Genomic DNA, 27,710 nt, shown 5'->3' with positions numbered 1-27,710 from the left:
TCTGGGCTCTGTTAGGTTAAAATAGAAGTGTTTCTGGTTCTAATTAACAGTTATGTAGAAATGTAGGGAGTTTTGATGAAGTGTTTTAAACTTTTGATAAAGTATTTTAAACTTTCAGAGTCATCTTTGTCAATAACGTAAGAATTTTAGAAATTGATCACACTTAAATGGCAGGAAAAAACGCCAAGCACAATTGGGATATATTGAAAGGAATTTGTTTTGCTATGTAAATGCATAGCAATTAATTGTAGATAAGTAGGGCAGGGACCATTCTGGATTGAAGAAATGGTAATACTTTAGCATAAGTCCTATTTTTCCTGTCTTCATTTCTTGACATGTAATATACAGAATAGTGTACATTAAGTTATCAACATCCCCAAAGCCCGCTCTGTCCCCTTCTAATCATTACTGCTCTCCAAAGGTCACCGCTATTTTGCTTTAACAATAGTTTTGCCTCTGTTCAAAGTTCATATAAATGGAGTCATATAAAATATATTTTTGTTTCATTCAATATCAAAATTAATCCATATTGTAGCATGTAATTGGAGGTGACTAATTCTCATAGCATTCCATTGTGTGAATATTTGTCTGTTGATGAACATTTGGGTAGCTTTCACTTTTGGGCTTTTACGATTAGGGCTGCTATTCTTGTCCATGCCTTGGTGGACATTTGCCCTTGTTTCTGTTTGGTATATACCTAGGAGTGGAGTTGTTGGGACTTAAGGTAGCCAGCTTTAGTAGACTGCCAAATATTTTTCCAAAGAGACTGTTCCAGTGTATGCGTTGAGTACTGTTTGGTTTCCAGTCGCTTTAGTTCCTTGCCAGCACTAGGTATTTGCTATTTAAGTTTAGCCATTCTGGTGGATGGGTGTTAGTTTTTTAATTTGAATGTACCTGATCAACTAATGGTGGCACACCTTTTTTTGTTACTTTTGGGGGGAGAATGGGGGGACTTGACTTCCATATTTGATAGAAAGCATGGGAAAGCTTTATTCCATATTTGATAGAAACCATGGGAAAGCTTTATTCCATATTTTAGAAACTTCATGCATCTTAGACTGCATTAAGAAGAACTTTGGGGCTAGAGAGGTGAAAATATAGGCATAGTAGGAAGGGCAATTGATTTGGGATGGAATGGGCCATCAATCAGGTAAAGTAGAAATGAGAGCAGCTGGATTCTTGCCCCAAAACTGTATTTGGCTTAGAGAAGAAGGGAACCATTGGAGAGCTGTGAGTAGTTGAATAACTCTTAAGGATACTTACCTTAAGAACCACAAATGGTTCCTCATTTGTTTGTCTTCCTATTGATTTGGGCTATCTTATGGTGGGAGGGATGCAATTTTTTTTTTGCTGTTCTTTACCAACTAGTTTTATACATAGTTCAAGTGATTCCTGAGAGCAATGTGTTGAGCCATGTTAGTCCACTTCCTTTGAGCCACTGCCATCTTTTAGGCGCTCCTTGGTCTCCTCAGCTCCTGCTGCACTCATTTTGCCAGAAAAGATTGCAAACTGCAAGCCTGTGGCTCACGTGTACCCTGCAGGTGTGTCTTTTTTGGCCCTGAGTTTTTTTAAAAGGGGCTTTATAATTTACCAGTACTTAAATTAGATATTGCAAATCTGAATTTTTTGGTTTCTCTTGAAATCCATAAGATCTGGCCATACTGGACTGCTGTTTTGATAGAGCAAAGTTGGCTGGAGCTGAATAGAGGCAGCCCCTTTATATGGAATGTGTAAGCTCTAATTTGCTCACTGGCTTACTTCATTTGCCTGTAATCCACCTGGATTCTATAAGCATTCAAGCTTGCTACCCCTGCCCTGATATATTTTCGGGCCTTACCCTTTTACCCTCTGTCAAAGCTAGGAGTTTTTCTCAATCCAGTTAGTCACAGAACAGCAAAATCCTTGTTTTTCCCGAGTCTTGGGATAAAATCTGGTTATGAGGGAAACTTTTCCTTGTAGTAACCGTAATCCAAAGTCACTCACTCATTAAGAAATAGTTGAGGGCTTCCCTGGTGGCGCAGTGGTTAAGGATCTGCCTGCCAATGCAGGGGATGCAGGTTTGAGCCCCACATGCCGCGGAGCAACTAAGCCCATGTGCCACAACTATTGAGCCTGTGCTCCAGAGCCCACGAGCCACAACTACTGAAGCCCGCGCGCGTAGAGCCCGTGCTCGGAAACAAAGAGAAGCCTCCGCAATGAGAAGCCCACACACTGCAACGAAGAGTAATCCCTGCTCGCCGCAACTAGAGAAAGCCTGCATGCAGCAATGAAGTCCCAACGCAGCCAAAAATAAAATAAATAAATAAATAAAAAGTCGGATGCTTACCACGAGTCAAGGGCTGGGGATACAGCAGTGGACAAAATAGACAAAAATTCTTGTCTTTGTAGAGCCTCTATTCTAGTGGTCTCCTAGCTGGGTTTCCAGAAATTCCTTGAGTCTGCTTTTGTTATACACATGAGAAGCTATTGCCTGGTATCATTGAGCTGGATCTGCTCTCAAGAATGCATGATTTTTAAATTTTTTCTGATAGTCTTTTGCTGTGCTTTCATAACCCTTCTAAAACTCCAAGCCCTTTTATCTTCAATCCTTCCTCTAATCCCACTGCTAGAATTTTACTGCTTTATATGCCTTCTTAGCAATGAGTTGCTGTATCCATCTATTCCTGGCCATTGCTTCTTCTCAGGTAAACCATTACATCTTGAATATTTAATCACGGTTCACTTACGAGAACCAAAAATTCCACATAGAAGTTGATAAAGCATTTATTAAGAGACAACCCCCCCCACCCCCATGTGCACAAAAAATCCCAGCTTTTGCTAAGAACACCCTCCTTCAACTTACTGCCCAGTTTCTCTCCTGCCTTTCAATAGTGATGTTCTCCAAAATGAAAAATTATTCACTGTTGGTACCACTTTACTTCTCACTGACCGTTCAAACCTCTGCAGACTGATCCTCTTAATTGTACTGATACTATTTTTGTGACAGATGCTGATGTTGTTTGGGTTTTAAAATCTATCGTCATCTTAAACCTCATCTAAATAGACTTTGTTGACCACAGTATGATCTGTAAGGTTTAATTCCCAGTGTGGGTCCTGTTCTAGGTGCCAAGGGTACCTTTTCAGTCTTTCAGGATTTCCTCCTTTTTATAAAAACTGAATATTTAAGATACTAATTTTCTGTTTTTTTCTCTGTGTGCATAGTTCTGATTCCTAACACTCTGCAACCATCATTCTCTCAGACTTCAACCAATGAAATTATTCTGTAACATTTGCTATTATGAGCACCTCTCCTCATTTACCTTTTCCTTTGGCTTCTGTGGCAGTACTTCATCCTCCCAACTTTGAGACCATTCCTCCTTCCCTCAGAATGCAGGCTCTGAGGTTCTGTCTTTTGTCTGTTTTATTACCTCCCTTAGTGATACTAGAATCCCCTAGAATCTGACCATCACCAACCTGCCTGTTGATAACTCTGGAATCTAATTCTTCCTCTTAACTCCAGGCTTGTGTTTCCATTTGTCTTGACCTCTTCTGAGGATCTCACATTCAAACTCAAGAACGAAAAAGAATTTATCTTTTGCAAACTTCTTCTTATACTTTTATATTCTAACTAGCTGCTCAGGCTAAAAGCTTGTGGTGTATTGACTCACTTTCCTCTTTCACACTCTTGCCCGCTTTCAATCAAGTTAACTAAAATAGTCGCAACTATTCCACCTAAGTGATCATTTCCTTTTATCCCCACTGCTTTGGATTAGGTTCTCGTCTCTTGACAATGTATTCAAGGTACCTACTGGGAAGTGAGTTTTCTTTTTTGTTGTTGTTTTTGTTTTTTTGGTTTTTTTTAATTAATAGACTATTTTTTTAGAGCAGCTTTAGATTCACAGCACAGCTGATTGGAGAGTACAGAGAGTTCCCATATACCCCTATCCCCCCATATGCACTGCCTCCCCCCGGAAGTAAGTTTTCTAGTTGATGTCCCTCCTAACCTCTTGTCACAGAACTCTTTCTAAGAAAAATAAATCTTAAATATTCCTCTGCTTGGAAGCCATTTGACTTCACATTGAAGACTGAAGAAATGTATACTTTAAAAAATCTGGGGGCTTCCCTGGTGGTGCAGTGGTTAAGAATCTGCCTGGCAATGCAGGGGACACGGGTTCGAGCCCTGGTCTGGGAAGATCCCACATGCCGCGGAGCAACTAAGCCCATGAGCCGCAACTACTGAGCCTGCGTGTCTGGAGCCTGTGCTCCACAACAGGAGAGGCCGCGACAGTGAGAGGCCCACGCACCGTGATGAAGAGTGGCCCCCGCTCGCCGCAACTAGAGAAAGCCCTCGCACAGAAACAAAGACCCAACATAGCCAAAAATTAATTAATTAATTAATTAATTAAAATAATAATAATAATAACTCTGATAATGTTTAAAAAAAAATCTGGTACTAGAGAACTAATACAAGCTTCGATTCAGACACATTGGAGTGCTCATCTGTTCAGAGTACTCTGTGTCTCCCTTTTTGCTTGAAACAACAGGCTCTGAATCCCCTTTTCAGCTTTATTCAGAACAGCTCTACTTTCCTCTTTTACTTTCACACTTCAAATTCTCTTAAAAGAGTTATGCTTATTTGGGAAAAAAAAGACTGAAATCAGTGTTCTAAACTGCATTTTGCCACAATGAATGACGTTTGATAGGAACAGTTAGGAAATCAGTACCATCAACTGGGACCTGTAGACTTCCTGCTTTTCATTGTCATTAATAGTAGGATACTACAAATCTGTAAAACTCTAAACTGTATATCAGAAACTTAAACTAGTTTTTAATTGTAAAATTCACACATGTTTGTGGTTAACATTAAGTAATTATTTAATATACATGCATTTATAATGCTTAACTGCTTTCACAATTTCATAATAAAGGGTCGGTATTTATAACATAAATGTTTCCTCACTCCAGATGTAACTACTGTTATCCCTTGTCTATCTTCCCAGAAATTTTTATTGGCTGTTAGTCTCTCTAAAAATTAAATAGTACTAAAATATGGTTCTGTGTTCTTTTAATTAAAAGGTTGGGAACTACTTAAAGGTGATAGTGGTATATTTTTTAAAAAATTTTATTGGAGTATAGTTAATTTACAATGTTGTGTTAGTTTCAGCAAAGTGAATCAGTTATGCATATACATATATCCACTCTTTTTTTAGATTCTTTTCCCATATAGGTCATTACAGAGTATTGAGTAGAGTTCCTTTTGCTATACAGTAGGTCCTTATTGGTTATCTGTTTTATATATAGTAGTGTGTATATGTCAATCCCATTCTCCCAGTTTATCCCTTCTCCCTCCTTTCCCCCCTGGTAGCCATAAGTTTGTTTTCTACATCTGTGACTCCATTTCTGTTTTGTAAATAAATTCATTTGTGTCATTTTTTTAGATTCCACGTGTAAGTGGTATCATATGATCTTTGTCTGACTGACTTCACTTAGTATGATAATCTCTAGGTCCATCCATGTTGCTGCAAATAGCATTATTTCATTCTTTTTTATGACTGAGTAATATTCCATTGTATATAAGTACCACATCTTCTTTATCCATTCATCTGTCGATGGACATTTAGGTTGCTTCCGTGCCTTGGCTATTGTAAATAATGTTGCTATGAACATTGGGGTGATAGTGATAGATATTAATTGGAAACTGTTGCAACTATCAAGATTGGCTGCAAACTTGGACATAGCAAGTCTCCTACCACTATACACTATGATATTTTATAGTCACTTAGCTATATATTTATTTCCATGTCCTTGGGGATTGACAGATGACAAACTTTTCAATATAGAAATTGTCAAATGTCTACAAGGATAGAGAATGGTATAATGAATGCCCATGGCCTCAATAGTTAGCTACAAGTGGCCATTCTTGTTTCTATATCTCTGGTCCCTCTCCCTCTCCCATTTTGAAACAAATCCTGGATCTTATTGTATCTATAAATCTTAATTTTGATCTTGGTATTATAATGAAATATTGGTTTAAACTTTATTTCTCAGCCATCTTGTAAATCTACCAGGGGTGAGAAGACAATTCTCTACCCAGCTAGATGAAGCCCTTCTATTATAACATTTTGGCTATTGGGCAAGGAAGAAGTGGACTTAACTTTTTGAAGAAAATAACACATTTTATCAGGTTAAGGATTCTTAAAAATATCATTTGAGCTAGAGACATCCCAACTCAAAGCTGCTTCATGTTTTTTTAGCCAGTTGCATGGATTAATTTTTTTTTTTTTAACGTTTTGATCTATAGGAATCCTATGAGGATGGTTGTGAGGATTATCCCACTTTGTCAGAATATGTTCAGGATTTTTTGAATCATCTTACAGAGCAGCCTGGCAGTTTTGAAACTGAAATTGAACAGTTTGCAGAGACACTGAATGGCTGGGTTACAACAGATGATGCTTTGCAAGAACTTGTGGAACTCATCTATCAACAGGTAGGTTGGCTAATAGCATGGGGCAATCACTGGATAGCTTCCTTGATGCCCGAAGGTGGTGGCTGCTCCTTGAGGGGGGCCAGGTACATGTTCACCAGCCTCCACACTCCTTGACTCTTTATGGTTCATGAGAGCTTTTAAGTCTCTGTTGTACAGAATTTCTGTAGTTAGGGATCCAGGACTAGAGCCAGACTGCAAATTTTCCTGTGTAGCCAAGGCTCTGTACAGGCAGTTGGAAGGAGCTTTGGACACTTCTGAGGACACTACATGAGTATCATGCCTTTTTTCCAAACCTCTGTTTTATAAGGATCTGCCATTATTGGAGTAGGGGAGAAAAAAAGTCATGGGAGAACTTTTTTGCCTCATAAATGATTCTTTATTTAAAAAAAAAAAAAAAAAAATGACCACAAAACACCTTGATTTGAGTCTTAACATTTCTGCTTGTCTTTAAAAATGTCAAGGATTTACATCTCAATTCCTTTAAAAAATCTAATGTCAGTCTAGGTTGTTCACACAAAGTTTAGTTTTAATTCTAGCATATTGGTCATTGACACATTAACGCTATTTTAAGGGGGAAAAAATAGACAACACTCAATTTTGAAGACAAATTTAAGGTCAGTGAGGAGACTGGCCAGAAACAGAGTAGGAGATAAACGCCACCGAAGGTTATATTTCTGTTTCAGTCATTGCTGAAAGAGCAGCTCAAACTTGGAATATATGTAAGGGTGACTTACGATAGCAGGTTGTTTTTTTGTGTTTTCGTAATCCTACCTAGTGTTTCATTTGGCTACTTTTCCAGTTTGTTCTGGATTGTTACTGGACCCCAGTATTACCTGGCCAACTCTTTGATTTCTGAAAATGCCTGAGGTTTTAGGAAGATAGAACTGCTCTATTTGTCCTGATTCCTACTTTTGCCATCTAAATGGATTAAAAAGGAATATTAGATAAGAAAATGGAAGAATTTTACTTTTTTCTTTTTGCTTTTCTGGCTCTATTTAGTTTCAGCCCTTCAATAGGCTGCTTGATTATAGTTCTTATATCAGAATTATATTATTATTATAGTTCTTATTATGCTCGTATTATATCAGGGTTGGTTAGAAAGGCTCTAACCTAACAAACTACAATTTCTGTGATTGTCTCAAAGCCAACGCTTCAAATATGTACTTAGTATTATTTTAAGTTCTAACATTCTATGGTCAGTGATATAGATTCACCAACAGTTCTTAAGTTTCATTGAGGGAGTTTACTCATAGCAACTAACGAGAGAAGACCTATTGTTTAAAAAAAAAAGGCAGATTAAACGTACATATTCAATTTTGATTCCTCACCAAATACTATTAAAATGACAGTGTGGGGATTTTAAAACACCAAAAGCCCATAAGGACTTACACGGCGAAAGGAGATAGAAGTACCCATTTTGGAGACTAGAACGCAGATGGGTGAGTGGTAACTGACCTGGCGGATTTTTTAAAAAGTTGAATTCCAAGCCAGTGGGGAAAGTCGAGAATCGCCCTGATATATGATGCAGAATCTCCAGAAGGGTTCTAGGATAAGGATGGAATGAGGCTAAAAAGATTGCTTGAAAATCTTAAAAAATTAGACTGTCTAGACCTTTTTGCACTGAGTAACCAGTTTGAAGTTTTATCATAATCCTTCTTGAAGTTATTGAAGGAGGTACTCCACCAAAAGGACGATTTAAGGATGAAGACATGGGAACTAGGAAACAGGGAATTTTACAGGAGAGGCTAAGTGAATCAGCCAGATGATGGTGAAAGGAGATCCCAAGATAGTAGCCATGCACATAGTAGGCCTAGAGGTACAAGGCTTCGCTGGAATCGGGCAGAATGCTCCAGGAAAGACTTCCCTGGTAAGATGAGCACACTCCCTTATGTTTGAAGATATTAAGAAAAACAAACTAATGAGAAGTCAGTGAGAAATAATATTTAAAAAGTAGAAAAAATTAAGTCTAGGGAAAACAAGGTTGTGCAAGAGAGGAGAAATCAGCATAATACATGGCACAGCTGTAAAGGGAAACTAATTAAAAAAATCACGGTGTATCTACAGTTATACCATAGTGGAATGAAGTAAGGTTAAACAGGGTGAAAAATAAATGCTCATCTTCCTTCGTGGAGAGCTAGTAAGAAATGGCTAAACTCAAATCATGGAGCATGGAGATACGGAGGTTAAAACCTTTTCAGCTGAAAGAATTGAAAGTGGTTGTCTATGGAAGTAAAATTGAGGTATAGCAGGGAAGCAGGAAACTTTAATGACCAGCCTTGTTGTCTTTAATTTTACTTTAAATTTTAAAAGTAAAGGAAAACAGGCAATGCCAATAATGGGAAAAGTATAAATTTTGAATTTCAAGTCTTTCGGGGTACCAGATGCACATACATGAATGTCGGGAGAAATCAGTCTTTCTTCCTTGCTGAGAAATGTACAGGGTCCTGTGTGAGCAAGGAAATAATTAGAAATAAAAAGTTCTAATTATAAAGTACTTACTCCATGCCAGGCAATGGTAAACACTTGACCTGTAGTTAACTCATTTAATCCTCAGTGGTTGCAAGGTATTACTCTTATCCCCATTTTGTACATAGCTTAACAGAGGTTAAATGACTTGTCTAAGGTTGCACATGAGTAACTAGACCCAACATAGGATTGGAGGGGCATCAGGCCATTTGTTAGATCTAGACTCTGGTTAACTACTACCTTTGTGAGACTGGCCAAGTCCCTTAACCTCTTAATGTGTGTGTTCTACTGTTCTTTAAAAACTGCAGTTGAAAGTTAAACTTCCTGAGTATTTCTTTGGCTATGTCACACAGTCTTTGATACTCAGTGTTTTTCCACTGTCTTCTTATTAAAAATAGCTTATTTCTTTTGATTTCCTCTTTTACCCCAAGTGTTTGGAGTGTTGTTGAAGTGTTAATCTTTTGCATCAGGTACCATTAATTACCTCTTTAGGAATCAAGAAACTGAAGCTCAGGGAGGTTTAGAGATATCCAGGGTCACAAAACAGGCCTGGGATTCTTGTTCTGGACTGCTAGATGCCAAAGTTGGTGCCATCCTATTCCTGAGAAATGCCACAGATCATTAGTTTGGCAAATATACTTCATAATTGGCACTATGCAACTGGGTACATGTACATATTGTGCAAAAATTTGTTGGTGTAAAGAGAGATTTATCTCTTTGCTTTCTGCTAACCTCGGGTAAATGGTGGGGAGAGCTTACCTTAATGTTTTTCTTTGTACTTATTCTGGTTCTTGGTGTAAGGTTGGGAGGGAGAGTTAATATCCTTATGCCTAACAATTACAAATGACTTGTACATTTTTCTGTACAGTTTTGGGGGCAGGGATGTTTTTCCTCTTTAGAATATTGCTGTTGAGTGTTTGCATTAATAACTTGATGTGTCTGTGTCATATAAAACTTTTTTCTTTTTGAAAGGCCACATCTATCCCAAATTTCTCTTACATGGGAGCTCGCCTCTGTAATTACCTGTCCCATCATCTGACAATTAGCCCACAGAGTGGCAACTTCCGCCAATTGCTACTTCAAAGGTTAGTGTGTATATATGAAATTAAAGGAAAACTACTTCTAAATGTACTAGAATTTGACCATTCTTCTTTGCTAAAGACTGTTCTTTATAGAAAGTTGCAGGGGAGAATAGGGCAAACCGTTCCTTTTTTTTTTTTCTTTTTTAAATTAATTAATTAATTTATTTTTGGCTGCATTGGGTCTTCGTTGCTGTGCAGGGGCTTTCTCTAGTTGCAGCGAGCAGGGGCTACTCTTCGTTGTGGTGAGCGGGCTTCTCATTGCAGTGGCTTCTCTTGTTGTGGAGCACGGGCTCTAGGCACGCAGGCTTCAGTAGTTGCAGCTCGCGGGCTCAGTAGTTGTGGCTCGCGGGCTCTAGAGCACAGGCTCAGTAGTTGTGGTGCACAGGCTTAGTTGCTCCGTGACATGTGGGATCTTCCTGGACCAGGGCTCGAACCCGTGTCCCCTGCATTGGCAGGTGGATTCTTAACCACCGCGCCACCAGGGAAGCCCGACAGGTGGATTCTCAACCGCTGTGCCACCAGGGAAGTCCAAGGGCAGACCATTCTTATTTGTATAGTATTAAGTTTATAGTCATATATAGGCCTTTTTCTTATAATGGTCTCTGCCTTTGGTTTTGTGCCTAGAAAGGCCTTTTCCTTTTTCAAGATCTTAAAAATGGTCACTTTACATATTTTTTAGTACTTTTGGCTTGAGTAAGGATCTAATTTCATTTATCGCCACGTTTAACCAATTTTTCCCATACCACTTTTTTGAATGATCCATTCCTTATTAGAACTGCTGCCTTTATCACACTACATCCTTATATTTGCATTGATTCTGGACTTTCATTATATTCCATTCATTACTTGTTCTCTTCCTGTTTTATCACCAGGCTATTAAAAAACTCTCATTTTTTCACAACTAGTCTAGTTAGTTCCCCATTCGTGTGTGTGTGTGTAGTCTTCTTTGCTATTCTTGCATGCTTATTTTCTCTGAACTTTAGAATCAGCATGTGAAATTACACAAATGTTGTTGTTATTTATTTATGTTTTGGGATGACATTGAATTAATGAGCTAATGTAGGGAAATGAATTTTCTTATAATCTGAGTTCTTGTATTCAATAACAAGGTTGTCTTTGAGTTTATTAGAGTTTGCCTGTTAGTTCTTTAAAGATACTTTTAATGGTTGCAAAGTATTCCATCGTGTGGTTAAACTGCACTGGAACAGAATAAAGATTCCAAAAGTACACTCTAGAGACACTTGAAAATTAAGCTTTTAACGAAGGTGACACTTCAGATACATAAGTAAAAGACAAATTGTGCTGCTGACATAACTGGCTAGTCGTTTGGGGGGAAAAAAACAAAGATGGGTTCCTGTCTTATTCTTTACACCAAAATATATTTCAAATATAAAACTAAAACAGTAAATACTAGGGGAAAAAATGACAAACAAAAATATTAGGTTGGTAAAGCCTTTTTAAGCAAGACATGATACCTGCAGGCCCTAAAACAAGAGATTAAACTTAATTTCATATAGATTATAATATTGGAGGGGTCATAAATTTATAAGAAGTGAAGTAAAAATAGGGACATTTGTAACACATGGCAGTGAGCTCATTTATTTAATATGAAAAGAGGGGCCTCTTAGGAATGAGTAAGAAAAAGGCCAGAAATATTTCTATTTTTAATAGAAGTATTTGGAATGACTCTGGATAGGTGCAGTTTGGAAAAATATAAATGACAAAGTTACAAAGATATCTAACCTTACCTAATAATTAAAGTACAAATTATAGCTTCTGGAAAGATGTGAAAGTTGGTACTTTGAGGAGGTAGGATGGCAGAAAGGCTTGCTTATCTTCCCTTGTGCTACTCACCCCTGGCTCTGCCTTAGAGTTACCTAGAGACTTAAAATGGGGCTAAGCCCCCAGTCTTGGAAATTCTGATATAATTAGACTGAAGGAGAGTGTGGGCATGGTTTATAAATCTCCCCAAGTGATTCTACTGTGTAGTCATGGTTGAGAATCACTCTTCTGGCTCTTTTGACTCTGTATCCCCTGTGTGTGCTTCTCTAGTACTAGGATACCGTCAAAGCTATCAACATGGAAAAACACTAATCATATAACAAGTGAAAAGGTCATAATTCTGTTAACTTAAAAATGTAGAATACTTTGAAACAGATAGAAGTTACCTTCACAGCAGTTATTTCTGGGCTCCAGTGTCTTTATTCTTTATATTTTTCTGTTTTAACCTTTTTGAAATAGCCATGTATTGCTTTTATAATTGAAAATCTTTAGCTTAAAGTTTTAGAGTCTTTCCTCTCACCTAGATAATCAACCATGTACAAGGGTAGGGATTTGCATTTGTACGTACATTAACATATATTAATATATAATCTAATAGTCATGGCGTTGATAAAACAAAAAGGTCATTTCATCGAAGCTCTTACCAGAAAAGTCATAAAAGGAAGGACAGAAAGGAAAGCAGCCAACAAGGTGCTTGGATAACTGAATTGGCATTAATTAACTGATCCTTTCCATTATTAACCAGTGTTCTATTTATAGATATCCCAACTTTTTTTCTGATGAGGAATTAACTTAGTATGTATGAGAAGATAACCAATATCTTTCCACGTCTGACTCAAACAGCAGATGTTACTCATTTAATATAGCTTGTAAGCATTGGCACAATAAGCTAAGCTGGGTTTATGATTGATACATAAACTGAACCAAGGTAAATTCTTGGACAAGAAATGACTTTTTGGGCTTCCCTGGTGGCGCAGTGGTTGAGAATCTGCCTGCTAATGCAGGGGACACAGGTTCGAGCCCTGGTCTGGGAAGATCCCACATGCCGCGGAGCAGCTGGGCCCGTGAGCCACAATTACTGAGCCTGCGCGTCTGGAGCCTGTGCTCCGCAACAAGAGAGGCCGCGATAGTGAGAGGCCCGCGCACTGCGATGAAGAGTGGCCCCCGCTTGCCACAACTAGAGAAAGCCCTCGCACAGAAACGAAGACCCAACACAGCCATAAATAAATAAATAAATACTTTAAAAAAAAAAAATTAAAAAAAAAAAAAAAAAAAAAAGAAATGACTTTTTTCTTTAGGTTCTTTTTGAAAATTTTTTAAATTGGTACCTCAGGTATGAAAGCCATTAAGCCTTCATAAGCTGCTCCCTTGGTCTTTAAAAGGAGAACTATCAAAATCAGTTTTATAAAACACATGACTTTTCTAGCATGTTCTTACACCTTATCAATAAAAATTAAAAAATCTTTAACACCAAAATGGTGAGCATTAAAAGTACATTTTAAAAATTCATTTTAGTAACAGTAGCTGACACCATAATTCATTGGTATAGACAATGACAGGCTTATTGTGATTATTTTAGATAATAAGAACTATGTAAGCTCTAAGGTGAATGGACCAAGTCAGGGAGAAATCAAACAAGGGAAAATAAATTGACTCCTTTAGTCTCTATTAGAAACAAAGACCCAAAGACCAAATTAATTGCCTTCTATGTTTCTGTGTGGTTTCAACTGGGGACTTCTCCTCTTACTTGACTTCTCTGATTTGTATAATAGAAATTATAAGAATAATGGGCTTAATAAGAATTCATTTTCAGCTTAGTTGGACGTCGTCTGTATTTATATATATATTTTAAAGCTCTGTTCAAAGTTCGTATTTCAGCAAGAGCAGAATATTTTAGAGATACTTCGCATAAAAACAGTGCTTTCTTAAAAAGCCTATGAGGCAATAAATAAGGTGAGGCAGTGAGGTAGTTTTGTTTTGTTTTTAGTGCCAATGTACAGCGAACCTCATGAAATCTGCAGCTGTAACTTGTTACAATTTGTTCTAGTAATAGGTTTATTTTCAACTATTCTTATCAGTTTCTTAAAACTAGGAATCTTTGTATGAAAAGATAATACATATTCTGATCGCTACAATAGACAGGAACACTTTTTATTACAGAAAATCAGAGTGTTGGTGCATTGTACTTGCCTCTCTATTGCTTGTGAACAACCAAACTGACAAATGGTCATCTTGTTTGACTATTTAAAAAACAAAGCAATGTGAGATTACAAAAGGTATGTCTTTATTAGATGTCGGACTGAATATGAAGTTAAAGATCAAGCTGCAAAAGGGGATGAAGTGACTCGAAAACGATTCCATGCATTTGTACTCTTTCTGGGAGAACTTTATCTTAACCTGGAGGTGAGGAGAAATTTTTCTTTTTAGTACTGACAAAGCCTGAGAATATAAATTGATCTCAATGAGGGATTTGTGTTTACTCTTTTATGACATTAAGAGTGAAATGGGATATAAAGAAAATAGTCTCAGTACCTACTCATGGTAGTCTCTGTCCTCAAATGGAACATATGTACCATTTTGTCTTCCTGTTCATGGGCAGTGTTGGCAGATAGTTACTAAGCATTTTAAAGCCATGGTTTACATGTGATTTCAAGCTTTTGGAATACAGACAATCACACCTTTTTGAATCCTTGTATCATAAATATTAGCACATTTAGTATGTTGACTTTCAGATGGTGACCCAAAAGCAACTTGCCCCACAGAGCATAAAACTTTGAAGAGGGGAGAGACTAGAGTTTCTGTGTTTTTTGTTTGGTTTTTTTCACCTAATTCACCTACAGTAGTTCTTTTTGGTCCTATTTTATATATTAATCTTCTATATAGAAGGTATTTGTACAAAGTCTACAGCTAAATTGGTATACTTGAGTATATGCTTGTTGGTAGGCAACATAAGTGCTGAATATTACTTTGTAATGGATTTGCTTGGTTTTTTTTTTTTTTTTGACTAGTTAGTCCCAGATATCGGTATACCTTCTTAAACCCTGATTTGAGGACTTAGTATTGTAAATACCACTGACAAGACACACGAATCCACCGTCAAATGTACGTCTCAGTCAATGCATCTAAAAGGTCTTGTCCAGTCTCGTGCCTAATTTACTATGCCTTTTTACCACAGATGGCCTTAATTTTTTAAAAAATCTCATGCCTTAATCTTTCTCAGTTTATTTTTGTATAAGCCAAATAAGAGCACCAATATAAAATGTACCTTAAATGAATTGTCACTTTAAGAACGCAGTTGAACTTCCTATGTAGAAGTCATGATGATATGTGTGGTGGGAGTTATAAAGATAAGGCATGGCTCCTGAACCTACAGTTCTTCAAGCCAGAGAGCTGAGATACATATTCCATTCTGGTGCAAGTTAGAGTATTTTTAAATAGTATAAAAAGCAGAAAAAAGCTCTGTGTTCCCAAAAAGCTGTTAATAGGCTAGAGACTGCTTTATGAAGCAGTAATATTAAAGGAGGCTTAAATTATCCTGACCATATGTTTTGTATTGTTTAACTTAAAACACTTATTTTGCCAGCACTTTGTTAGACCATTTGTATATCTGTGTTATATTTTGGCATAGTTGCTTTTCATTTTCTTTTCCCCAAAAGATCAAAGGAACAAATGGACAGGTTACAAGGGCAGACATTCTTCAGGTCGGTCTTCGGGAGTTGCTGAATGCCCTCTTTTCTAATCCTATGGATGACAACTTAATTTGTGCAGTAAAATTACTGAAGGTAGGTTTTACTTATTTTTTTTTCTTAAAATGTAACTGTTTCATCCCTTTAGTGTATAATTTAAAGGAAGGAAAGTACATATAATACACAAATAGGTCCAAGAGTAAGTTATTTAAGTTAAATATTGACATTTTACTTTACTCTCGAATTTAAATATTGGAAAGGCAATATATACTTATTGTTTAGTATAAGAAGCAAAATTTAGAAGTGAAAAATGGAAGTCCTTCACTCCACCCCATACGTAAAGTCCCTTTCCTTCCTTTCCTCTATCTGCATGTGTGCTCTCATAAGATCTTACTCTGTTGTGGCTTGCTTTTTTACCACCAAATGAAGATCTTGGATTTTTGCATGGCTCTTTCTTCAGTAGCTTCCCAGTGTTCCATTGTATGCATGCACATTGTTTATCCATTCCATCCTTGAACAGTTATTTTCAGTTTAGCCACTGTAGCACTGTCAGCAATCTTTCATTGTATCTTTATATATGCAGTTGTTTATGTAACTTAAATTCTTACCCATAGATTTGGTGGCTCAGTGAGCATGTATACCTTAATTTGATAAGTAATGCCAAATTTCCCTTCCAAATGCTGAACCAGAGTATGTTCCCACCAACAGTGAATGAGTATACCTCTTTTCCCATATCCTTATCAGTGATGGATAGAATCAATCCTAGGTTTTATTTTGTCATCATGATGAGTAAAAACAAAAACCTCATTTTAATTTGCATTTCCGTGACTAAAATCACTAGTGAATTTAAGCCTTTTTTTGTTTGTAAGCCATTTTTTTAGTTTCTGTGAATTACCTGTTTATATCCTTAACTCATTTTTTCCTGATTGTGTTTTTTAAATTCTAAGTTTCTATACTTGTTGGATGTTGCATATTTCAAAAAGTGATATGTTGATTAAAATTTTATAGCCTTGGTCATATAGCAAATATGCCATATAGTCATTGGCATATAAAGCCTATGATTAAACTTCTGCTATAGTTCATTCCTTTTCCCTGTCAAGAAAAAGTATAACGATTCCTGAATATTAGATGGTAGAAAATAATTAGGAATATTTAACTTGCTAAATTCGTCTTATTTAAAGAATGCTTGAACTGCTACTAATATCTTTTTAGAATTTCTGTACTGAATTCTTTATTTTACTGATACTTGCTTTTTTAGTTGACAGGGTCAGTTTTAGAAGATGCCTGGAAGGAAAAAGGAAAGACTGATATGGAAGAAATTATTCAGAGAATTGAAAATGTTGTCCTAGACGCAAATTGCAGCAGGTGGGAAAAGAAGTAATATAGATAGCCAGTAGATCTCAATTCCTTGCTTTTTCTTTGGGGTTGTTTTTAATCTGTTGTGCTTCATCAGAATACTCTTTATAGATCTACAGAAATTTTTTTTTTTACCTATGGCTTCTGTTCACCTAGCCACTTTTCTTCAATTATGCTTATAAATGGAAGAAGTTAAGATATTCCTGTGGGAATATGAGTCCATTAAAAAATAAAATGATTAATACTTTTAAGCTCAATAAATATTTGGGTAAAGTACCACTATAAGTCCAGTTGGAGGTATAAAAGTGTTAGCAGGATCACACTGCCTTTAAGAACCATATATAGCCACAGTTACATGAAATAAATTTCAAGCCTGTCTTAAAAAAAAAAAAAGACAACAGGAGCCAGGCAGTGGGGTGCGAGCATGTAGACTTCACCTCAGTGCATAGGAGAGCAATTCAGACCCTCTGGACAGTGCTGGATGCCATTGACCAGATGTGGCTCTCAGAGGTGAGGACTTGGCTCCTCAGTGGCCTCAGTAAAGCAGATCCACTGCCAAGCATAGCGAGGCCCAGTAAAGATCTGAAGGCGCTCCTCTGAAGTCCCCCTACCTTCAGTGGAGCCCAGTCATCCCTTCCACAGCAACATCAGTGAGAATCGAAGGTATGGAGACCTCACTGGAGATTAGCTACCCTCCTGTGAGAGTCTGAGGATACTATTACCAGAGCTCTGCCCTTTTGGAAGGAAGAAATAGTTTCCCAGATCAAGGAGGGGAAAGGGGTATTGACTGTAGCCCATGGCACCAACCTCCAGCGGCATTGTCAAGCAGAGAGGGTCTCTGAAGAGGTTATCATGGAGCTGAGCCTGCTGACTATGAATTGGACAAGAACAGGAAGCCCATCAAGCCTGTGCAGTTCCTAGGGGATGAGGAGACTGTGTGTAAAGCCATGGAGGCTGTGGCTGCCCAGGGCAAGGCCAAGAAGTGAGGGCGAGCAGCAGACCAGCTACTCCCAAGGACACCCTCCCTGCCCATCCCATTCCTCTGTACTTCTCCCCTACGCATATCAAACTGACCACATCTGTAAGCTGTAGCTCCAGATGGGGACCAGTGGCTCCCAATTTCATATTAGCCATTTTTTTCTCTTGCACCCACTCCCTTCATGCAGTCTAGTCGGAATGGCACCTCTGGGGCAGGGTTGTCAGTCCAAGCAAGGGAAGACTCGTCCAAGAGGGTGGACAGGAAGTAATTCAGGGGGGTTAGCTAATGCTTTGTTCATTACTAAGGACCTGCTTGAGTACGGGATGGGGGAACCACGTTAAGGCGTGACCAATGAGGGAAAGCAAGAGAGCCTATTTATGTTCCCAGGGGCCAGTCCTGTATTATGCTGTAGTCAGGTGACGGGGTGGCTCTAGTCATTCCAGTGGAGAATGAATGTAATATGCGTGGCAATTCAAACAAATATTTCCTCCCTGGCTCCAGAAGATCAGGATCAATCCTGAATGTTTATGTGTTGTATTTACTTTTACAAAAAAGTATATAATTTAAAAAAAAATTTTTTTTAACATCTTTATTGGAGTATAATTGCTTTACAATGTGTCAGTTTCTGCTGTATTACAAAGTGAGTCAGCTATACGTATACATATATCCCCATAACCCCTCCTTGTTGCGTCTCCCTCCCACCCTCCCTATCCCACCCCTCTAGGTGGTCACAAAGCGCTGAGCTGATCTCCCTGTGCTATGCAGCTGCTTCCACTAGCTATCTATTTTACATTTAATAGTGTGTATATGTCAGTGCTACTCTCACTTCGTCCCAGCTTACCCTTCTCCCTCCCCGTGTCCTCAAGTCCATTCTCTACGTCTGCGTCTTTATTCCTGTCCTGCCCCTGGGTTCATCAGAACTTTTTTTTTTTTTTAGATTCCACATATATGTGTTAGCATACGGTATTTGTTTTTCTCTTTCTGACTTACTTCACTCTGTATGACAGACTCTGCGTCCATCCACCTTACTACAAATAGTTCAGTTTCATTTCTTTTTATGTCTGAGTAATATTCCATTGTATATATGTGCCACATCTTCTTTATCCATTCGTCTGTCGACGGACACTTAGATTGCTTCCATGTCCTGGCTATTGTAAATAGTGCTGCAATGAACATTGTGGTACATGTCTCTTTTTGAAATATGGTTTTCTCAGGGTGTATGCCCAGTAGTGGGATTGCTGGGTCATATGGTAGTTCTAGTTTTAGTTTTTTAAGGAACCTCCATACTGTTTTCCATAGTGGCTGTATCAATTTACATTCCCACCAACAGTGCAGGAGGGTTCCTTTTTCTCCACACCGTCTCCAGCATTTATTGTTTGTAAATTAAAAAATTATATAATTAAAAGAAAACCTTCTGGGGTTTCTGATGGCTATTAAAATATTCCCACATGTGGTCATCAGAAAATAAGCCATTCCTTACACCAACATGGGATAAGTTCCTTGAGTTCTAAGGTGTAGGAGTTCATCCTCTCGTGTGTGTTAGAATTCCTCCGCTGCCTTATCGTTTTATGGCAGTGAAATGCGTCTTGATCACGTCCAAGTGTGTCTTTCACTGTGCCGGATTTCTGAATCATGTTCCAGTTGCTTGGCCTGCCACTTGGGCCCAGTACTCATTTGAGCATAACTGTACTAAATCCTTTTTTCCAGATCAGCATAGTAAAGGAGTGATGTGCATTTTTTAAAAAAGATAAATTTGTGTTATTATAGGAAATGTCTAGAATATCAAAGCATGTTAAATTTTTGAAACAACGTTTTAGGCATCTGTGATATATTAGAGCACAATAACACTTGCTCGTTTTAACTCATTTTCAACTTTTGTCTGCAGAGATGTAAAACAGATGCTCTTGAAGCTTGTAGAACTCCGGTCAAGTAACTGGGGTAGAGTCCATGCAACTTCAACATACAGGGAAGCAACACCTGAAAATGATCCTAATTATTTTATGGTATGCCAGTGTTTGCATTTTAAATTTGGTTATTGCTTGAATTCAATTTTGGCAATTTGTAGATAAGTTACATAAACTTATCTCAGAATTTAATACCTAATAACTCTTTTCACTGGCTTAGAGTCACATGGCAGCCATGGAAGGAATCCTCAGTGAAAGGGTAGACTAGACAAAGAGCCATTCAATGGCAAGGGAAATGAATAAGGCTTGACTTGGACTTGGGTGAGTGTAGGGATTCCTCAAAGCAGTTTTTCCAGAGAGTTCATGATCAAAGGCCTGCATTTCAAACTTTTACTTAGCATTTTGTAGTAAAGTAAATTAAGAAAATGAAAATGGTTACCAGGCCAGTGATGCTCTGAAGCTCTCGACAAGATCAAACAGAAAGAAACTATGGAGGAATGCTCTTACAATCCAGTCTTGGAATTACTTAAAGAAAAAAATGGTTTCAGGGGGTGGGAACCACAACTAAAAATCAGCTGACACTAAATTACAGTGCACGACACACCAAGACACCAAGGGTGTGACAGGCGGCAGACGGTGGGGTTAGACCCACAAGAACTTGAGATAATAGAATAGTAATCTGAAGACCATAGACTTTCCCAGTGAAATGAAAATGGCTGCTAGGAATTTAGTTTTTTGCTTGTTCTTGTATTATCAGGTACAGATGAATGAAATCAGCCATGCTCAATTAACGTGCTTTAAAAAATCAATTCTGAAATAACATGTTTTAATCGCTCTGATTCCTCCTAGAATGAACCAACATTTTATACATCTGATGGTGTTCCTTTCACTGCAGCTGATCCAGGTATGTTGTCTCAGTCATTTCCCGACCATTTTTTGGTAAGATAGTAAATTACAGAAAACCATACCCTCCCTGGCACAAAGTTGTAGCTTTTTGAAGAGTTCACATCGTTCTAAAATATAGGGTAAAGGTTTGTCTCACTAGAATATTCTTATAGTTACCACTCGGAACCATTTCAGGTCGAACATCTGATTCAGTATGTAGTGTCTTGTCACCCTAACAATGAAGGATTGGAAGAATCCCTCAATTAAATGCACGCATTTTTATTTTATATTTCCTCTAATATTTTGTTTTTATCCTCTAAACCTTCAGGTAGTTACAGTGGAAGGGCAAGATGGTTGTAGTTCACTATATAGTCAGCAGCTTTCATGGTACAGGTTAATACTTGCAGATACTAAGAACTGTGGATCTTATTAATATTTGGTGGGTCAGTTAATTAAAATCTAAATCTCTGCACACTTCCCCTTCCAGAAAAGAGCCGTTTATAGAATGAGTGCTTTAATTGTGATAAACAGAACTGCACTGTGAGTAAGAGAACATTTCCCCACTTTGAACAAACTTAAAACCAGCTTATCAGAATTTTCCCATTTGTTTCCTCTGGATAGCAGGCACTGACTGTCCTATGCCTCGGGCGCAAAGGGGTAGAAAGAAGAACCGCTTAACTTCTCAATTTTAAATTATGAAATATTCAAAAATATAAAAACCACACACAAAAAAGGGCATATTGATTCACTGTCAAGATTGAACCAATTTCACTTATCAATATATACTTTGGGTCTTTTCAAAGAAATAAAACCCTTTATAGATAGTAATAACCATTCTCTGTTTCTATAATTGATACCTCACCTTCAAGTCCAGTCCTTCCATAACTTCCCCCCCAGAGGTAATTACTGTCCTGACATTGGTGTCCTTGTGCTGTCTTTTTACTTCATATATGGCTGTAAATGATAGGTATTACCATACACAGTAGTATTAACCTAAATGGTACCTTATTGTGCACATCTTTTTGCAACTTATTTTTTATTCAGTATTTTTGGTATTCATGTTGATTGATATATATATAGCTTTAGTTCATTCATTTTAAATGCCAAATAATAACCTACTCAGAGTAAACCACAGTTTATAGATCCCCTCCCACTTATGGATGGTTGGTTGGTTCACACTTGTTACTTCCCACAGTGCTGTGCAAACATCTTTTTTTTTTTTTTTTTTTTTAAACATCTTTATTGAAGTAATGTGCAAACATCTTTAAGAATCTTTGTGCACATGCAGGAATTTATTTAGGGTAACGAAGTAGAATTGTTACGTTATAGGCTATATGCATCTTCAACTTCACTAAATGTTGCTAAACTGCTTTCCGTCATGATTATACCACTTAATATTCCCACCAGCAACATGTGAAAGTTCCTATTTCCCATTGTAGGCAACACTTATTGTTACCAGACCTATTTTTCTGTCAGTCTGATTGTATGAAATTGTAAACTTTTATTTCCCTACTAGTGGTAGTGAATTTCTTTTCATGTTTCTATTGACCTCTTGATTTCTTTGTTTGAGAATCACCTGTTTGTGTCCTTTGCCTGTATTTCTGTTGGATCATTTGTCTTTCTTACTGATTTGTAATTCTTACATGGCCTGGAAAGTGATCCTTAGTTTCTCCCAGTATGTGCTGTCTTTCCATTTTATGTCTTGTCACATAGAAGCTTTGAGTGTTAAAGTCCTTTTTGTGCTCTCTGTGACTTAGTTTCCTTACTATGATCAAATTCCATTGTCTTCTAAACCTTGTTGCTTTCTATATTTAGGTGTTTAATCCATCTGGCTAGTTTTTATATGTGGTAAATGGTAGGACTTAAATATTCTATAGTTACTCATCTCAGCAACAGGTCATCCTTCCTCTCTTGGATAAAACGTCCCTCTGTGTACCATGTAACTCCCTGTAGATTTGTGTCTTATTCCTGTGTCCATGAATGTGGATCTTTCTTCTGTTTGTCTTGGCGCCAATACTGCATTCTTAATATTCTTACCTACTGTAAATCTTGCTATGTCTGGTGAGACAAATTTTCCTTCTTCCCTTATTCTTTGAGGCTACCTTGATTCATTTTGGTTCTTCAATCTTCATCTTTGTCCAATCTGTTTTTCCTCCTTATTTCTAGTGACTATTTTATTTATAGAAATTCAATTTGGTTTTCAAACTGAATTTTGTTTCTGCATTTTGTTCAAAGTATCTTGATCTTAAAGTTTTGGGTCCTTTTTTTCTCATCATTCTAAACATGCTTATTTTTGCTTCATATTTTTGTTTTCTTTTAATTCTAACCCTACTGTTTCTAATTGTCATATACAAAATGATTACAAAAATTTCTAATTGTCATATACAAAATGATTTATGTTGTGATCTTTTTTTGCAATCTCATATTTAACTGTCTTTCTTAAACTTTCTTTGTGGAAGTGATTTCAGACTTACAGTAAAGTTATAAAAGTAAAACTGTGCAGAGAACGTCCATCTATCTTTTACTCAGATGTACCTTCAGCAGTTTACTCCATTTATCATTTGTTCTCTCCACACTCACTTTTTTTTTCTAAATCATTTGAAGTTAAGTTGCATATACTATGGCCCTTCATGACTGCTCCAGCGTTTTAGCTGCCTGTTTGTTTTTCTTTATGAAAACTTGTGGCTTGGATTGTAGGAACATCTCTCCAAAGGGGGGTTTATATTTGCTTGTGCCAGGAGCCACAGGGGTAATACTGGCTTGGAACAAGTTTCTATTTTCTTGTTGTAAGGATTCTTTACGTGGATAATAGAAATTTGAAGTGCAGGCCCATTGTTAAAAATTCTCTGGGGAACCAGTTTCTTCAGAGTACTTCTGTCCTCACTCCAAACCCAGGCAGAGACAAACAAGCTTCTTTGCCATCTCCCTTTGCCACCAAGGTGTTTTTCGTTTTTCCTTGGTTCACCTTTTGCTTGAAATACCAGTTCTTTGAATGTTCAGCCTTTGTGTTGGTGAGATGGACTTGGGCCATGAATTCCATCTCTCTGTTTCACATGGACTCAAGGCCTTGCTTTCTGACCTTCTGTGGGTTTTAAAATCCAAGCCCTTTGTTCCTAAGACCACCTGGTCTATCAGACTCCCAGCTGCAGTAGTTATGTATGGCTTTCAGTTCCCTTCTCGTTTCTGTCATCTGGTGACTTGATTTTGTGTGCGTGTGTGTGTGTGTGTGTGAACTCATTCGTACATTTAAAAGAATGTTTTATCTGTTGCCTTAAGTATTTGTTGCAGGAAGGTTTTATAGTTAAAATTGTCTCCAAATTGCCAAGATTGGGTATCAAAATATCACTAACCCTTTAAGCTGGAATTAGAGTTTTATAGAGACTGACAATCTTGGAAAAACATGGTCTCTATCGAGTTAAATGTAATTATATCATCCTCTTGAAATTTGAGGTAGCTGTTGTTCACAAGAAACTAATTGTAAGATAACTAGTTTTAATATACACTGACCCATTTTATTATTCAGAAGTAAGGACTTCATACACACATGCTAATCTTAAAAGATACTCGGTAACTCTGCTTAAGACAGTTGGCAGATGGAGAGCTATAATATCACCTATTATTGCCTTAGAAGAGCCCAACCAAGGGAAAGTTAGTATAGCTGAAACATTTATCAGGTGTCTACGTTCCAGCTGTCTCTAAGGAGAGGGAAGAAAAGAAAATCTCCTACGCTCGGAACATTTGCTAGGTTAGCCTCCTCTGATTGAGAAACTTCAAGCAATGATGGCTCTTACCTGCTAGCCAGGTAGCTCACTTTACCTCCTTGGGAAGGAGTAATGGGGGAGCCAGAAGCTAGGAGGTTTGATTGAAATCCCTCCTTGTGGAAGGAAAAACAGTAGTATGGAAGAAACATGTTCTTCCCCAACAAGTTAGGACAATATTTTGTCTGATGGAAAGAAGCAGCAGAGAATGTAAACAGCATGCACACTGGGTGTGAAATGTACTCTGTTACGTTCATAGTGGCTTTGATTTCCATCTTATATGTAGAGGAATATTAAATATACAGTTGACCACTGAACAACACAGGTTTGAACTGCACAGGTCTGTTTATATGTGGATTTTTTCACTAAATATGTACTACAGTACTTACACAGGGTTGGTTGAATCGCAAATACAAAGGAAACGTGCGTAAGGAGGGCGGACTAAGTTATATGTGGATTTTCGATTGTGTGGAGGGTCAGTGACCCTCAAGTGCCAACTGTGTAATTTATGAGCATATTTTGGGGGCGGGGAGAGATAAAGCAAGCCAATTAGAATATAAGTTTTGTAAAAGATATTCTTAAATATGTAATTGGAACCTTACTGTTATTTAAATGTATCTGCTTAAATGAAAAGGCATAATATTAAAAAAAATTTTTAGGGATAACTGGCCATTTCATATGAATATTTTTCAGCATTAAAATTTTTTATTTTTTGTAGATTACCAAGAGAAATATCAAGAGTTACTTGAAAGAGAAGACTTTTTTCCAGATTATGAAGAAAATGGAACAGATTTATCAGGGGGTGGTGATCCGTAAGTTCTGTTTAGCTGCTTTCTTTTTTGAGTTGTTTTTTGGTTTTTTGGGGGGTTTTTTTTGTTTTGCTTTGTTTGGCCATGCCGCACGGCTTGCCAGCATGATCTTAGTTCCCCAAGCAGGGATTGAACCCGGTCCCCCTGCAGTGGAAGTGTGGAGTCCTAACCACGGGACTGCCAGGGAATTCTCATCTTTAGCTGCTTTCTTTGTGAAATTTCTGTGGCCACAGTTTGTAGATGGAGTTTAGACTAGAAAAGATGATGAAAGAATGTGCATTTTGATTTAATGGTGTTATAGTGGTATATATGTAGTAGTTATTTACCAAAAATTTTCAGAAAATCATATTAGAGAAAACACTATGGTTCTGAAAATTACATATAATTAAGGTGGAAAAACTATTAATGTAGCATATTCAAACAATTAGTTTTTATAAAATAGATACTATTGTTATACCTAAGACTTTAAATAAGTGACTCTAATGCTGTAAGATCTTGGGCAAGTTCTGTGCCTCTTTCTCCATCTATTAAATAGGAATAGTAGACCCCCTCCTTGAGTTTTTTTTGAGAACTAAATGAGTTACATAAATACTTGAAACAGCCCCCTGGCACATAGTAAAAGGCTCAAAGCTTAGCTGTTAAACGATTAAAATTAAAACACAGATAACTATATAAAAATGTTTGGACTGATAGACATATATAAATTATAGTCCTATTCTCATCTCTCAATCTTCATCTGCCATTCTTTGTAATAAAATAAACTTTTACTGTATTACTCATTTATCATTAGATTGTACTGCATTTTGTATATGGAAGGACCAAGAACTTGTGAGATTTAGTTCCAGTTCTGTTAACAATTCATGTGAATTTGGACAGGCTACTTAGATTCTCCTCTTCATAAGTGGAGGGTGGAAATAAATTAAGTCTGTGACTTCAGTTTTTCTTATCCCATCTCATGTGTTGTAGGTTTAAAAAAAAAATGAACCACCTTTATTCTGTCTCTAAGTAGTAACATTTTAATTATAAGTCAGTGTAAGATTTTCTAATGTTAACATACTTTTATGTACTAGTTTAATAGAAAAAAATACAGGGATGTGCTTCCAAGCACAATCAGGAAGGTTCAGCCCTGCCGAGGGTATACTAATGGAAATTAAAGTTGTCCTTGGCATTGAATTTCAGGTTATCCTCTGAAGTTTTGTTTGGTAAGCATTATATTCTCTTTGCCCTAATGAACTTGTGGCATTTCAACATATGGCCTTGTACTAGAAATGGGAGAGGAGGAAGGAGAAAGACCCATCAGCAATTGGTAGGATTGGCAAGATAGTTTTGTCACATGTTGATAGAAAGGGTCATGGGGGTGGGGAGACACATACTTAACTTTCATGGCTTAGTATCTTAGACATTTTCTGAATTAAAAAACATTAAACTTGTCACATTTGCTTCTTTCACAGATACTTGGATGATATTGATGATGAGATGGACCCAGAGATAGAAGAAGCTTATGAAAAGTTTTGTTTGGAATCAGAGCGTAAGCGAAAACAGTAAAATTGAATTTCAGCATATCAATTTTATAAAGCAGTTTAGGTTATGGTGATTTAGCAGAACACAGGAAAGCAAGAAAATGTGTCACACTTATACCAAATTAAGGATGTTGAGTTATGTTACTAATGTATGCAACTTTAATTTTGTTTAACACTCTCTGCCAAAATAAACTTTATTCCCTATAACTTAAAATGTGTATATATATATAATAGTTTATTATGTACAGTTAATTCCACTGTTTTGGCTGCAATAAAATCGATTTTGAAAAAAATGAAAAATGTCGAAAGTAGATTTTGCTAGCTGGTTAGAAGCTTATCCTTTAAATTCTACTTTTCTTGAGGGAAAAATTCTTAGCCTGGAAATACATATTAATGCAAAATGTAGCATCCTTTTTTAGATATGAGTATTATAGGTTTCACTTAGTTTTACATTTAGTGTCTCAGTGAATTGAGTTTCAAATATGAATCAGAATCATGAATATCTTTAGCACTGAAGTCTTAGAATATATCATTAACAACTGATTTACATATCCAGATGCTATTTGAGACCAAGGGCTTTTAAAATGGAATAAAAAAAAGACTAAGAACTCCCAACTAAACAACCAAGATTCTTCACTGAGGATTTATTGCAATTCTAGAATTGGTTTTTTTCACCTAACCTCACTACCCTAAAGCCTGGAACATTATTCTGCTTTATTTATATGACTTTCTCATTTTTGTTTTATAGCATGAGTTGCATTGACTTTTTTACTAGAGAATTTTACTAGATCTTTGTCACTCAAGTTTTCATCTGCTTTATAATTGCTATACCTTGAGAATCACTTTTCTAATACTTTTATTACTATAATGTGGTACCACCTGAGCCCTACCTAATTAATATTTTTACCAATGTCAAAAATCTTTTTCCAACTAACCAAAAGTAAAACTTAATGTACAAAAGGATTGCTTGTAAATATGCATGTAAATAGTTCTGTTAATAACCCACTGTTTTACATT

The 27,710-nt window shown here is 37.0% G+C and overlaps 1 protein-coding gene and 1 pseudogene across 3 annotated transcripts in view; both read left to right on the top strand.

Annotated features, from left to right (window-relative positions):
* Positions 1-26,949, top strand: part of PAIP1 (poly(A) binding protein interacting protein 1) — a 28,947-nt gene extending 1,998 nt beyond the window's left edge. For 2 of the 3 annotated variants that reach the window (XM_061187763.1, XM_061187762.1), the window contains exons 3-11: positions 6,281-6,466; positions 9,905-10,017; positions 14,088-14,199; positions 15,453-15,578; positions 16,741-16,847; positions 19,703-19,820; positions 20,571-20,625; positions 25,083-25,176; positions 26,625-26,946. In XM_061187763.1, coding sequence (XP_061043746.1) covers positions 6,281-6,466; positions 9,905-10,017; positions 14,088-14,199; positions 15,453-15,578; positions 16,741-16,847; positions 19,703-19,820; positions 20,571-20,625; positions 25,083-25,176; positions 26,625-26,718 — 1,005 coding nt within the window. In that variant the 3' untranslated portion in view covers positions 26,719-26,946. Of the gene's footprint in view, positions 1-6,280; positions 6,467-9,904; positions 10,018-14,087; positions 14,200-15,452; positions 15,579-16,740; positions 16,848-19,702; positions 19,821-20,570; positions 20,626-25,082; positions 25,177-26,624 lie in introns of all 3 variants that reach the window. The other variant, XM_061187761.1, reaches the window with a different exon arrangement.
* On the top strand, positions 17,021-17,923 carry LOC133089503 (phosphoglycerate mutase 1-like; annotated as a pseudogene).
* Positions 26,950-27,710: the final 761 nt, after the last annotated feature.

This window comes from Eubalaena glacialis, chromosome 4 (genome assembly GCF_028564815.1).
Source record: "Eubalaena glacialis isolate mEubGla1 chromosome 4, mEubGla1.1.hap2.+ XY, whole genome shotgun sequence".
Taxonomy (NCBI): domain Eukaryota; kingdom Metazoa; phylum Chordata; class Mammalia; order Artiodactyla; family Balaenidae; genus Eubalaena; species Eubalaena glacialis.
Note: the sequence above shows the minus strand (reverse complement) of the source record. Positions and strands in the feature narration are given on the sequence as shown.